At 59.4% G+C, this 13,753-nt stretch overlaps 2 protein-coding genes across 2 annotated transcripts; both read left to right on the top strand.

Annotated features, from left to right (window-relative positions):
* Positions 1-6: 6 nt before the first annotated feature.
* Positions 7-3,800, top strand: CTU1 (cytosolic thiouridylase subunit 1; the record flags this gene model as incomplete). Its single annotated transcript, XM_082077166.1, has 1 exon — positions 7-3,800. A coding segment is annotated over exon 1 (3,783 nt), but the record flags the coding sequence as incomplete, so codon positions are not given.
* Positions 3,801-8,415: 4,615 nt separating this feature from the next.
* Positions 8,416-12,833, top strand: LOC309452544 (synaptophysin-like protein 1; the record flags this gene model as incomplete). The annotated part of the gene is made up of 3 exons (XM_082077165.1): positions 8,416-8,502; positions 9,851-9,969; positions 12,620-12,833. Coding segments are annotated over exons 1-3 (402 nt in total), but the record flags the coding sequence as incomplete, so codon positions are not given.
* Positions 12,834-13,753: the final 920 nt, after the last annotated feature.

Here is a 13,753-nt window from a genome sequence, read left to right as displayed (position 1 = left end):
CCACTAAGGACACCAACATGGCCGACAACATGGCCGACAACGTGGCCACTAAGGACACCAACGTGGCCGACAACATGGCCGCCAAGGGCACCAACATGGCCGACAACATGGCCACCAACATGGCCGCCGACATAGCCACCAGGGACACAAACATGGCCGCCAACATGGCCGTCAACATGGCCACCAATATGGCCACCAAGGACACCAACATGGCCGACAACATGACTGCCAAGGGCACCAACATGGCCGCCAACATGGCCACCAAGGACACCAACATGGCTGACAACATGGCCGACAACATGGCCACCAAGGACACCAACATGGCTGACAACATGGCCGACAACATGGCCACCAAGGACACCAACATGGCCGCCAACATGGCCGCCAAGGGCACCAACATGGCCGACAACATGGCCGCCAAGCGCACCAACATGGCCGACAACATGGCCGCCAAGGGCACCAACATGGCCGACAACATGGCCGACAACATGGCCGCCAAGGGCACCAACATGGCCGACAACATGGCCGACAACATGGCCGCCAAGGGCACCAACATGGCCGACAACATGGCTGCCAAGGGCACCAACATGGCCGACAACATGGCCGCCAACATGGCCACCAAGGAAACCAACGTGGCCGACAACATGGCCGACAACATGGCCGCCAAGGACACCAACATGGCCAACAACATGGCCACCAAGCGCACCAACATGGCTGACAACATGGCCGACAACATGGCCGCCAAGGGCACCAACATGGCCGACAACATGGCCGACAACATGGCCACTAAGGACACCAACATGGCTGACAACATGGTCTCCAAGGACACCAACATGGCTGACAACATGGCCTCCAAGGACACCAACATGGCCGACAACATGGCCGCCAACATGGCTGACAACATGGCCACTAAGGACACCAACATGGCTGACAACATGGCCGCCAACATGGCTGACAACATGGCCGACAACATGGCCGCCAAGGGCACCAACATGGCCGACAACATGGCTGACAACATGGCCACTAAGGACACCAACATGGCCGACAACATGGCCACCAAGGACACCAACATGGCCACCAACATGGCCACCAGGGACACCAACATGGCCGAGAACATGGCCGCCGACATGGCCACCAACATGGCCACCAACATGGCCGCCGACATAGCCACCAGGGACACAAACATGGCCGCCAACATGGCCGTCAACATGGCCACCAATATGGCCACCAAGGACACCAACATGGCCGACAACATGACTGCCAAGGGCACCAACATGGCCGCCAACATGGCCACCAAGGACACCAACATGGCTGACAACATGGCCGACAACATGGCCGCCAAGGACACCAACATGGCCGACAACATGGCCGACAACATGGCTGCCAACATGGCCACCAGGGACACCAACATGGCCACCGAGGCCACCAGAGACATCAAGGACCATCCGGAGGCCACCAGGAGCTGCCTGGAGGCCACCACAAGCTCCATGGGGACCACCAGGAGCTCCATGGGGACCACCACAAACCCTATGGAGACCACCAGGAGCCCCATGGACACCACCACAAACCCCATGGAGATCCACACAAGCTCTATGGATACCACCAGGAAGCCCATGGAGATCATCACAAACCCCACGGAGACCACCAGGAACCCCATAGAACCCAGCAGGAACTTCGTGGAGACCACCAGGAACCCCATAGAACCCACAAGGAACCTCATGGAGACCACCAGGAACCCCATAGAACCCACCAGGAAGCCCATGGAGACCACCAGGAACCCCATAGAACCCAACAAGAACCCCATGGAGACCACCAGGAACCCCATAGAACCCAACAAGAACCCCATAGAACCCCCCAAGAACCCCATGGAGACCACCAGGAACCCCATGGATCTCACCACCAACCCCATGGAGACCACCAGGAAGCCCATAGAACCCACCAAGAACCCCATGGAGACCACCAGGAACCCCATAGAACCCCCCAGGAACCCCATAGAACCCAACAAGAACCCCATGGAGACCACCAGGAACGCCATGGAGACCACCAGGAACCCCATAGAACCCACCAGGAAGCCCACGGAGACCACCAGGAAGCCAATGGAGATCACCAGGAACCCCATAGAACCCAACAACCCCATGGAGACCACCAGGAACCCCATGGAGATCATCACAAACCGCATGCAGACCACCAGGAACCCCATAGAACCCAACAAGAACCCCATGGAGACCACCAGGAAGCCCATGGAGATCACCACAAACCCCATGGAGACCACCACGAACCCCATAGAACCCCCCAGAAACCCCACAGAACCCAACAAGAACCCCATGGAGACCACCAGGAACCCCATGGAGACCACCAGAAACTCCATAGAACCCAACAAGAACCCCATGGAGACCACCAGGAACCCCATAGAACCCCCCAGGAACCCCATAGAACCCAACAAGAACCCCCTGGAGACCACCAGGAACCCCCATGGAGACCACCAGGAACGCCATGGAGACCACCAGGAATGCCATGGAGACCACCAGGAACCCCATAGAACCCACCAGGAACCCCATGGAGATCCACACAAGGTCTATGGAGACCACCAGGAACCCCATGGAGACCACCAAGAACCCACAGAACCCAACAAGAACCCCATGGAGACCACCAGGAACCCCATGGAGACCACCAGGAAGCCCATGGAGACCACCAAGAACCCTATGGAGACCACCAGAAACTCCATAGAACCCAACAAGAACCCCATGGAGACCACCAGGAACCCCATGGAGACCACCAGAAACTCCATAGAACCCCCCAGGAACCCCATAATACCCCCCAAGAACCCCATGGAGACCACCAGGAAGCCCATGGAGATCATCGCAAACCCCATGGAGATCCACACAAACCCCATGGAGACCACCAGGAACCCCACAGAACCCACCAAGAAGCCCATGGAGACCACCAGAAACTCCATAAAACCCACCAAGAACCCCTCAAGAACCTCCAGGAAGCCCATGGAGACCTCCAGGAAGCCCATGAGGACCCCCCCTTCCCCGGTGGCCACCCCGTTGCCCTCGGTGCCCCGTCTGAAGCCCCTTCGCCACGCGTACGAGAAGGAGATCGTGCTGCTCGCCCACTACTTGGGCCTCCGCTACTTCAGCACCGAGTGCGTCTACGCGCCCAACGCCTTCCGCGGCCACCCCCGCGGGCTCCTCAAGGACCTGGAGGCCACCCGGCCCAGCTCGGTGGCCGCCCTGGGCCACTCGGGCCGCCGATTGGCCATCGGGGAGGGGGCGGGGCCGCCGGCGCCCCTGGGGGCTTGTGGCCGTTGCGGCTTCGCTAGTAGCCGCGGGCTATGTAAGGCGTGCGTGTTGGTGGCCGCCGTGGAGAAGGGGAGGCCAAGGGTGGCGCTGGGCAAGAGGGATGTGGAGGGGGCTACTTGGGTATGGGGTGGTGGCCACCGAGGTGGTGGTCAAGAGGTTGGTGGCCACTGGGTTGGTGGCCACCAGGGTGATGGTCATGGAGTTGGTGGCCATGAGGGTTGTTGTCATGGGGTTGGTGGCCACCAGGGTGATGGTCATGGAGTTGGTGGCCGTGGGGGTTGTTGTCATGGGGTTGGTGGCCACCAGGATGGGAGTCATGGAGTTGGTGGCCATGGGGGTTGTTGTCATGGGGTTGGTGGCCACCAGGGTGATGGTCATGGAGTTGGTGGCCATGGGGGTTGTTGTCATGGGGTTGGTGGCCACCAGGATGGGAGTCATGGAGTTGGTGGCCATGGGGGTTGTTGTCATGGGGTTGGTGGCCACCAGGATGATGGTCATGGGGGTTGGTGGCCACCAAGGTGGTGGTCATGGGGCTTGTTGTCGTGGGGTTGGTGGTCATGGGGTTGGTGGCCACCAAGATGGGGGGCGTGGGGTTGGTGGTCATGGGGTTGGTGGTCAATGCAGTGGGGGTTATGGGGGTGGTGGCCACCAAGATGATGGTCGTGGGGTTGGTGGCCACCAGGATGGTGGTCATGGGGTTGGTAGCCACCAAGGTGGTGGTTATGGAGGTTGTGGTTGTGGAGTTAGTGGCCACCAAGATGGTGGTTATGGGGTTGGTAGCCACCAAGGTGGTGGTTATGGGGTTGGTGGCCATGGGACTTGTTGCCATGGGGTTGGTGGCCACCAGGATGGGAGTCATGGGGTTGATGGTCATGGGGTTGGTAGTCATGGGGTTGGTGGCTACCAAGATGGGGGCCAAGGGGGTTGTGGTCAAGGGGTTGGTGGCCACCAAGATGGGGGTCATGGGGTTGGGGGTTATGGGGTTGGTGGCCACCAAGATGGGGGTCATGGGCTTGGTGGCCACCAAGGTGGTGGGCATGGAGTTGGTGGCCACCAAGGTGGTGGTCAAGGAGTTGGTGGCCATGGGACTTGTTGCCATGGGGTTGGTGGCCACCAGGATGGTGGTCATGGGGTTGGTGGCCACCAAGATGGGGGCCATGGGACTTGTTGTCATGGGAGTGGTGGCCACCAAGGTGGTGGTCAAGGGGTTGGTGGCCATGGGGATGGGGGTTATGGGGTTGGTGGCCGCCAAGATGTTGGTCATGGGTTGATGGCCATAGGGTTGGTAGCCATGGGACTTGTTGCCATAGGGCTGATGGCCATGCGGCTGGTGGCCACCAGGATGATGGTCATGGGCTTGGTGGCCATGGGACTTGTTGTCATGGGGGCTGGTGGCCATGGGACTTGTTGCCATAGGGCTGGTGGCCAATGGTCTGGTGACCATGGGGTTGGTGGCCACCAAGATGGGGGTCAAGGGCTCGGTGCCCGTGGGGTTGGTGGCCAAGGGTCCAATGGCCACAAGGTTGATGGTCAACAACTTGGTGGCCACCAGGATGATGGTCATGGAGTTGGTGGCCATGGGACTTGTTGCCATGGGGTTGGTGGCCACCAGGATGATGGTCATGGGCTTGGTGGCCGTGGGGCTCATTGTCATGAGTCTGGTGGCCATGGGGTTGGTGACCATGGGGTTGGTGGCCACCAGGATGATGGTCATGGGCTTGGTGGCCATGGGACTTGTTGCCATGGGGCTGGTGGCCATGGGGTTGGTGGCCACCAGGATGATGATCATGGGCTTGGTGGCCATGGGACTTGTTGCCATGGGGCTGGTGGCCAATGGCCCAGTGGCCATGGGGTTGGTGGCCACCAGGATGATGGTCACGGGGTTGGTAGCCATGGGACTTGTTGCCATGGGGCTGGTGGCCAATGGCCCGGTGGCCATGGGGTTGGTGGCCACCAGAATCATGGTCAAGAGTCTGGTGGCCATGGGGCTGGTGGCCATGGGACTTGTTGCCATGGGGCTGGTGGCCATGGGGTTGGTGGCCACCAGGATGATGGTCACGGGGTTGGTAGCCATGGGACTTGTTGCCATGGGGTTGGTGGCCAATGGCCCGGTGGCCATGGGGATGGTGGCCACCAGAATCATGGTCAAGAGTCTGGTGGCCATGGGGCTGGTGGCCATGGGACTTGTTGCCATGGGGCTGGTGGCCACCAGGATGATGGTCATGGGCTTGGTGGCCATGGGGTTGGTGGCCATGGGGCTCATTGCCATCGGGTTGGTAGCCATGGGGCCGGTGGCCATGGGGTTGGTGGCCACCAGGATGATGGTCATGGGCTTGGTGGCCATGGGGCTGGTGACCATGGGGCTGGTGGCCATGGGGTTGGTGGCCACCAAGATGATTGTCATGGGCTTGGTGGCCATGGGCTTGGTGGCCATGGGCCGGTGGCCCCGGGGCTGGCGGGTGGGGTTGGGGGCGGGGCCGGGGGGCGGGGCGGCGGGTGGAGGTGGAGCTGGTGGTGGGGGAGGGGCGGGCGGAGCGGCGGCGCCTCCTGGGGGTGGGGGGGGGGCGGGGGGCGCTCAACGTCTGGGACTTCTAGGGGGGGCCCCAAGGTCATTGGGGGGTCCCCAAGGTCATTAGGAGGCTCTGGGTTAATTGGGGGGTCCCTAAGGTAGTTGGGGGGTCCCTGGGTTAATTGGGGGGTCCCCAAGGTCATTAGGAGGCTCTGGATTAATTGGGGGGTCCCTAAGGTAGTTGGGGGGGTCCCTGGGCTAATTGGGGGGTCCCCAAGGTCATTAGGAGGCCCTGGGTTAATTGGGGGGTCCCCAAAGTAATTGGGGGGTCCCTAAAGTAATTAGGAGGTTCCGCCGTAATTGGGGGGTCCCTAAAGTAATTGGGGGGTCCCTAAGTAATTAGGGGGTCCCTGGGTTAATTAGGGGTCCCTAAGGTAATTGGGGGGGTCCCTGGGCTAATTGGGGGGTCCCCAAGGTCATTAGGAGGCCCTGGGTTAATTGGGGGGTCCATGGGGTAATTGGGGGGTCCCCTGGGGTAATTGGGGGTCCCCAAGGTAATTGGGGGGTTCCCAAGGTAATTAGGAGGCCCTGGGTTAATTGCGGGGTCCCCAAGGTAATTGGGGGGTCCCTAAAGTAATTAGGAGGTTCCGCGGTAATTGGGGGGTCCCTAAAGTAATTGGGGGGTCCCTAAGTAATTAGGGGGTCCCTGGGTTAATTAGGGGTCCCTAAGGTAATTGGGGGGGTCCCTGGGCTAATTGGGGGGTCCCCAAGGTCATTAGGAGGCCCTGGGTTAATTGGGGGGTCCATGGGGTAATTGGGGGGTCCCCTGGGGTAATTGGGGGTCCCCAAGGTAATTGGGGGGTTCCCAAGGTAATTAGGAGGCCCTGGGTTAATTGCGGGGTCCCCAAGGTAATTGGGGGGTCCCTAAAGTAATTAGGAGGTTCCGCGGTAATTGGGGGGTCCCTAAAGTAATTGGGGGGTCCCTAAGTAATTAGGGGGTCCCTGGGTTAATTAGGGGTCCCTAAGGTAATTGGGGGGGTCCCTGGGCTAATTGGGGGGTCCCCAAGGTCATTAGGAGGCCCTGGGTTAATTGGGGGGTCCATGGGGTAATTGGGGGGTCCCCTGGGGTAATTGGGGGTCCCCAAGGTAATTGGGGGGTTCCCAAGGTAATTAGGAGGCTCTGGGTTAATTGGGGGGTCCCCAAGGTAATTGGGGGGTCCCTAAAGTAATTAGGAGGTTCCGCAGTAATTGGGGGGTCCCTAAAGTAATTGGGGGGTCCCTAAGTAATTAGGGGGTCCCTGGGTTAATTGGGGGGTCCCTGGGTTAATTAGGGGTCCCTAAGGTAATTGGGGGGTCCCTGGGGTAATTGGGGGGTCCCTGGGGTAATTGGGGCTCCCCAAGGTAATTAGGAGGCTCTGGGGTAATTGGGGGTCACTGGGTTAATTGGGGGGTCCCCAAGGTAATTGGGGGGGTCCCTGGGTTAATTAGGGGGTCCCTGGGTTAATTGGGGGGTCCCTAAGGTAATTGGGGGGTCCCTAAGTAATTAGGGGGTCCCTGGGTTAATTGGGGGGTCCCTGGGTTAATTAGGGGATCCCTGGGTTAATTGGGGGTCCCTGGGGCCATTGGGGTCCCTGGCGCTATTTGGGGGGCAATAGGACCCTGGGGAGCTGTGGGCGGGGCTTTGGGCTTGGGGGCGTGGTCAGAGGAGGGGCGGTGCCTACGCCCTGTGACGTCACCGGCGCTGCCCGCGCGCTATGCAAATGAGTTGCGGTTGGGGGCGTGGCCACGCAAATGAGCACATGTGCAAATAAACCTGTGTGAGGCGCTTATGCAAATGAGACGCGTTTGTGGGCGTGGTCTGTTGCAAGAGAGGGTGTGGCCGGGGTGGGGGGGGCGTGGCTGTGCAAACCACGGACCAATCAGCAGCCCCGTGGGGGGGATTAGAAGCGGGAAGGGGGCGTGGCCATGTAAATGAGATGGCCACATTGCGTGTAAATGAGGGGCGGGGATATGCAAATGAGCAGAGCGGTGGGCGTGGCCATAGGAGTTCCGTGGGACCGGGGCGGGGGGGGGGCATTGAAAGCACTAGGGGCGCCGTTTATGCAAATGAGCCCGGCGGTGGGCGTGGCCACGGGAAATATGGGGGGGCATTGAGAGCACTGGGGGCGCCTTTTATGCAAATGAGCCCCGCGGTGGGCGTGGCCACGGGAGTAATGTTGGGGGGGCATTGAGAGCACTGGGGGCGCCTTTTATGCAAATGAGCCCCGCGGTGGGCGTGGCCACGGGAGTAATGTTGGGGGGGCATTGAGAGCACTGGGGGCGCCTTTTATGCAAATGAGCCCCGCCGTGGGCGTGGCCACGGGAAATATGGGGGACCGGGGCGGGGGGGGGGGGGGGCATTGAAAGCACTGGGCGCGCCTTTTATGCAAATGAGTCCGGCGGTGGGCGTGGCCACGGGAAATATGGGGGGGGCATTGAGAGCACTGGGGGCGCCTTTTGTGCAAATGAGTCCGGCGGTGGGCGTGGCCGCGTATGCAAACGAGCCGCTCGCTACGCAAAGAGGACCCGGCCCCGCCCTGCCGCCGTGCGCGGTGACGTCAGTTCCGGCGCGGCGGGAAGATGTCGGGGCTGCGGCTGCAGCTGGAGCCGCTGAGGGAACCGCTGGGGCTGGTGCGGGGCCTGCAGTGGGTGAGAATGGGGGAATGGGGGGAATGGGGGGGAATGGGAGCACTGGGAGGGTCACTGGGAGTCACTGGGAGGGTCAGTGGGAGTCACTGGGATGGACTGGGAGGGACTGGGATGGAAATGGGAGGGACTGGGAGCACTGGGAGGGGAATGGGAATGTACTGAGGGGTCACTGGGATGGACTGGGAGGGACTGGGAGGGAAATGGGAGCACTGGGAGGGTCAGTGGGAGTAACTGGGATGGACTGGGAGGCACTGGGAGGAGATGGGAGTGGACTGAGGGGTCACTGGGGTGGACTGGGAGGGACTGGGATGGACTGGGAGCACTGGGAGGGAAATGGGAGGGAAATGGGAGCACTGGGAGGGAAATGGGGGGAACTGGGAGCACTGGGAGGGGAATGGGAGGGACTGGGAGGCACTGGAAGGAGATGGGAATGTACTGAGGGGTCACTGGGATGGACTGGGAGGGACTGGGGAGCACTGGGAGGGAAATGGGAGGGAAATGGGGGGGACTGGGATGGACTGGGGGGGAACTGGGAGCACTGGGGGAGCTGCTGGGGCTGGTGCGGGGGCTGCAGGGGGTGAGAATGGGGGGGACTGGGAGCACTGGGATGGACTGGGAGGGACTGGGAGGAGATGGGAACGTATTGAGGGGTCACTGGGATGAACTGGGATGGACTGGGGAGCACTGGGAGGGAACTGGGAGGGAAATGGGAGGGAAATGAGGGGAACTGGGTGGGAACTGGGAGCACTGGGATGGACTGGGAGGGAAATGGGAGGGACTGGGAGGGACTGGGAGGGAACTGGGAGCACTGGGAGGGACTGGGAGCAAACAGGGACTCCAGTGGGTGTGAGGGACTGGGGGTAACTGGGAGAACTGGGAGCACTGGGGGAGCCGCTGGGGCTGGTGCGGGGGCTGCAGGGGGTGAGAATGGGGGGAACTGGGATGGACTGGGAGCACTGGGAGGGAACTGGGAGCACTGGGAGCACATGGGGACTCCAGTGGGTGAGTTGGACTGGGGGGAACTGGGAGTAACTGGGAGGGAAATGGGGGTAACTGGGATGGACTGGGAGCACTGGGGGGGACTGGGAGGGGAATGGGAATGTACTGAGGGGTCACTGGGATGGACTGGGAGGGAACTGGGGAGCACTGGGAGGGACTGGGAGGGAAATGGGGGGGACTGGGATGGACTGGGGAATTTGGGAATTGGAATTTGAAAATTTGAAAATTTCATTTTGAAAATTGGGAATTTGGATTCGAAACGGGAATTTTGGGTCTCTGGGTTCCATCCCCCGCCCCCCCCGGCTCCGTTTTTGGGTGCGAATCCCCGTTTTCGGCCGTTTCCCGCCAGTTTTTCTCCATCTTCGCCTTCGCCACGGTGGGCGGGTACGGCGGCGCCGTCTCCTTCCGCGTCAGCTGCTTCAACCAATCGGACGTCACCGTCAGCGCCGCCTTCGCCTACCCCTTCCGGTGAGGCCCCTGATTGGGCGGGGAGGGGCTGGGGGGCGGGGCCGGGTGGGTGATTGACACGGGGAAGGAGCCATTTGATTGGCTCATGGGCTCTTCTGGGTTGGGAGGTGGTGGAAAGTCCAGGAAGGTTCTAGAAGGTCCAATAGGGTTCTAGAAGGTTCAGGAAGGTTCTAGAAGGTCCAAGCAGCTCTTGGACATCATGGGAGATGGTGGAAGGTCCAAGAAGGTTCTAGAAGGTCCAAGAAGGTTCTAGAAGGTTTAGGACGGTTCTAGAAGGTCCAACCAGGTCTCGGACATCATGGGAGATGGTGGAAGGTCCAAGAAGGTTCTAGAAGGTCCAATAGGGTTCTAGAAGGTTCAGGAAGGTTCTAGAAGGTCCAAGCAGCTCTTGGACATCATGGGAGATGGTGGAAGGTCCAAGAAGGTTCTAGAAGGTCCAATAGGGTTCTAGAAGGTTCAGGAAGGTTCTAGAAGGCCCAACTAGCTCTTGGACATCATGGGAGATGGTGGAAGGTCCAAGAAGGTTCTAGAAGGTCCAAGAAGGTTCTAGAAGGTTTAGGACGGTTCTGGAAGGTCCAACCAGGTCTCGGACATCATGGGAGATGGTGGAAGGTCCAAGAAGGTTCTAGAAGGTCCAATAGGGTTCTAGAAGGTTCAGGAAGGTTCTAGAAGGCCCAACTAGCTCTTGGAGATCATGGGAGATGGTGGAAGGTCCAAGAAGGTTCTAGAAGGTCCAAGAAGGTTCTAGAAGGTTTAGGACGGTTCTAGAAGGTCCAACCAGGTCTCGGACATCATGGGAGATGGTGGAAGGTCCAAGAAGGTTCTAGAAGGTCCAATAGGGCTCTAGAAGGTTCAGGAAGGTTCTAGAAGGCCCAACTAGCTCTTGGAGATCATGGGAGATGGTGGAAGGTCCAAGAAGGTTCTAGAAGGTCCAGTAGGGTTCTAGAAGATTCAGGAAGGTTCTAGAAGGTCCAAGCAGCTCTTGGACATCATGGGAGATGGTGGAAGGTCCAAGAAGGTTCTAGAAGGTCCAAGAAGGTTCTAGAAGGTTTAGGAAGGTTCTAGAAGGCCCAACCAGGTCTCGGACATCATGGGAGATGGTGGAAGGTCCAAGAAGGTTCTAGAAGGTCCAATAGGGTTCTAGAAGGTTCAGGAAGGTTCTAGAAGGCCCAACTAGCTCTTGGAGATCATGGGAGATGGTGGAAGGTCCAAGAAGGTTCTAGAAGGTTCTAGAAGGTTTAGGACGGTTCTAGAAGGTCCAACCAGGTCTCAGACATCATGGGAGATGGTGGAAGGTCCAAGAAGGTTCTAGAAGGTCCAATAGGGTTCTAGAAGGTTCAGGAAGGTTCTAGAAGGTCCAAGCAGCTCTTGGACATCATGGGAGATGGTGGAAGGTCCAAGAAGGTTCTAGAAGGTCCAACGAGCTCCTGGAGATTGTGGGAGATGGACAAGGGGAGTCTGGGAAGGGTTGGGAGATGGTGGAAGGTCCAAGAAGGTTCTAGAAGGTCCAGGAAGGTTCTAGAAGGTCCAACCAGCTCCTGGAGCTCATGGGGGATGGACAAGGAGGGGTCTGGGAAGGGTTGAGAGATGGTGGAAGGTTCTAGAAGGCTCAAGAGGGTTCTAGAAGACCCAAGAAGGTTCTAGAAGGTTCTAGGAGGCCCCAGAAGGCTCCAGAAGGTTCTAGAAGGTCCAACGAGCTCCTGGAGATCATGGGGGATGGTGGAAGGTCCAACCAGGTCCTGTAGGACATGGGAGATGGACAAGGCTTCTGGGAAGGGTTGGGAGATCCAAGAAGGTTCTAGAAGATCCAAGAAGGTCCAACCAGCTCCTGGAGATCGTGGAGATGGTGGAAGGTTCAAGAAGGTCCAAGAACATTGTAGAAGGTCCAACCAGATCCTGTAGGATATGGGAGATGGACAAATGGGGTCTGGGAAGGGGTGGGAGGTTCTGGGAGGCCCAAGGGGGTTCTGGGAGGCCCAAGAGGGTTCTAGAAGGCCCAAGAGGGTTCTAGGAAGTTCTAGGAGGCCCAGGAAGGCTCTAGGAGGCCCAAGAGGGTTCTGGGAGGCCCAAGAAGGGCCAAGAGGGTTCTGGGAGGCCCAAGAGGGTTCTGGGAAGTTCTAGGAGGCCCACGAGGGTTCTAGGAGGCCCAGGAAGGTTCTAGGAGGCCCAAGAGGGTTCTGGGAGGCCCAAGAGGGTTCTGGGAGGCCCAAGAAGGCCCAGGAGGGTTCTAGGAGGCCCAGGAGGGTTCTAGAAGGCCCAAGAGGATTCTGGGAAGTTCTGGGAGGCCCAAGAATGTTCTGGGAGGCCCAAGAGGGTTCTGGGAGGCCCAAGAAGGCCCAAGAGGGTTCTAGGAGGCCCAAGAGGGTTCTAGAAGGCCCAGGAAGGTTCTAGAAGGCCCAGGAGGGTTCTAGGAGGCCCAAGAGGGTTGTAGAAGGTTCTAGGAGGCCCAGGAGGGTTCTAGGAGGCCCACGAGGGTTGTAGAAGGTTCTGGGAGGCCCAAGAGGGTTCTAGGAGGCCCAAGAGGGTTCTAGGAGGCCCAAGAGGGTTCTAGAAGGCCCAGGGAGGTTCTAGAAGGTTCTAGAAGGCCCAGGGAGGTTCTAGAAGGTTCTAGAAGGCTCCGGAAGGCCCACCCGCCCCCGTCGTGTCCCAGGTTGAACCAGGCCACCTTCTCGCCGCCGCTGCCCGGGCTGTGCAACCACACGTGGCCGCGGGACCTGCACCTGGTGGGCGACTTCTCGGCGGCGGCGCAGTTCTTCGTGGCCGTGGCCGCGCTGGCCTTCCTGGGCAGCATGGCCGCCCTGGCGCTCTACCTGGGCTACCTGCACCTGTACCGCGGCGCCGGCGGCCGCCTGCCCCTCCTGGTGAGTCCCATCTGTCCGTCTTGGTCTGGTCCGTCTGTCCGTCTTGGTCTCATCCATCTGTCCGTCTTGGTCTCGTCCGTCTTGGTCATCTCCATCCGTCTTGGTCATCTCCGTCCATCCATCTTGGTCTTGTCCATCTTGGTCATCTCCATCCATCCGTCTTGGTCTCGTCCATCTTGGTCACCACCGTCCATCCGTCCATCTTGGTCTCGTCCGTCTTGGTCATCTCCATCCATCTTGGTCTCATCCATCTTGGTCATCATCGTCCATCCATCTTGGTCTCGTCCATCTTGGTCTCGTCCATCCGTCCATCGTGGTCTCATCCGTCCATCTTGGTCTCGTCCATCCGTCCACCTTGGTCTCGTCCATCCGTCCGTCTTGGTCTCGTCCGTCTTGGTCTCGTCCGTCTTGGTCTCGTCCGTCTTGGTCTCGTCCATCTTGGTCTCGTCCATCCGTCCGTCTTGGTCTCGTCCGTCTTGGTCTCGTCCGTCTTGGTCTCGTCCGTCTTGGTCTTCTCCATCCATCCATCTTGGTCTCGTCCGTCTTGGTCTCGTCCATCTTGGTCTCGTCCATCCATCCATCTTGGTCTCGTCCGTCTTGGTCTCGTCTGTCTTGGTCTTCTCCATCCATCCGTCTTGGTCTCGTCCGTCTTGGTCTCGTCCGTCTTGGTCTCGTCCATCTTGGTCTCATCCATCCATCCATCTTGGTCTCGTCCGTCTTGGTCTCGTCCGTCTTGGTCTTCTCCATCCACCCTGGTCATTTCCATGCATCCATCTTGGTCTTCTCCATCCATCCTGGTCATCTCCATCCATCCATCTTGGTCTGGTCCGTCTTGGTCATCTCCGTCCATCCGTCTTGGTCTGGTCCGTCTTGGTCGTCTCCATCCATCCATCTTGGTCTTCTTCATCTTGGTCATCTCTGTC

The sequence above is a fragment of the Streptopelia decaocto genome (genome assembly GCF_964273445.1).
Source record: "Streptopelia decaocto genome assembly, contig: HAP1_SCAFFOLD_2169, whole genome shotgun sequence".
Classification (NCBI taxonomy): Eukaryota; Metazoa; Chordata; class Aves; order Columbiformes; family Columbidae; genus Streptopelia; species Streptopelia decaocto.
Note: the sequence above shows the minus strand (reverse complement) of the source record. Positions and strands in the feature narration are given on the sequence as shown.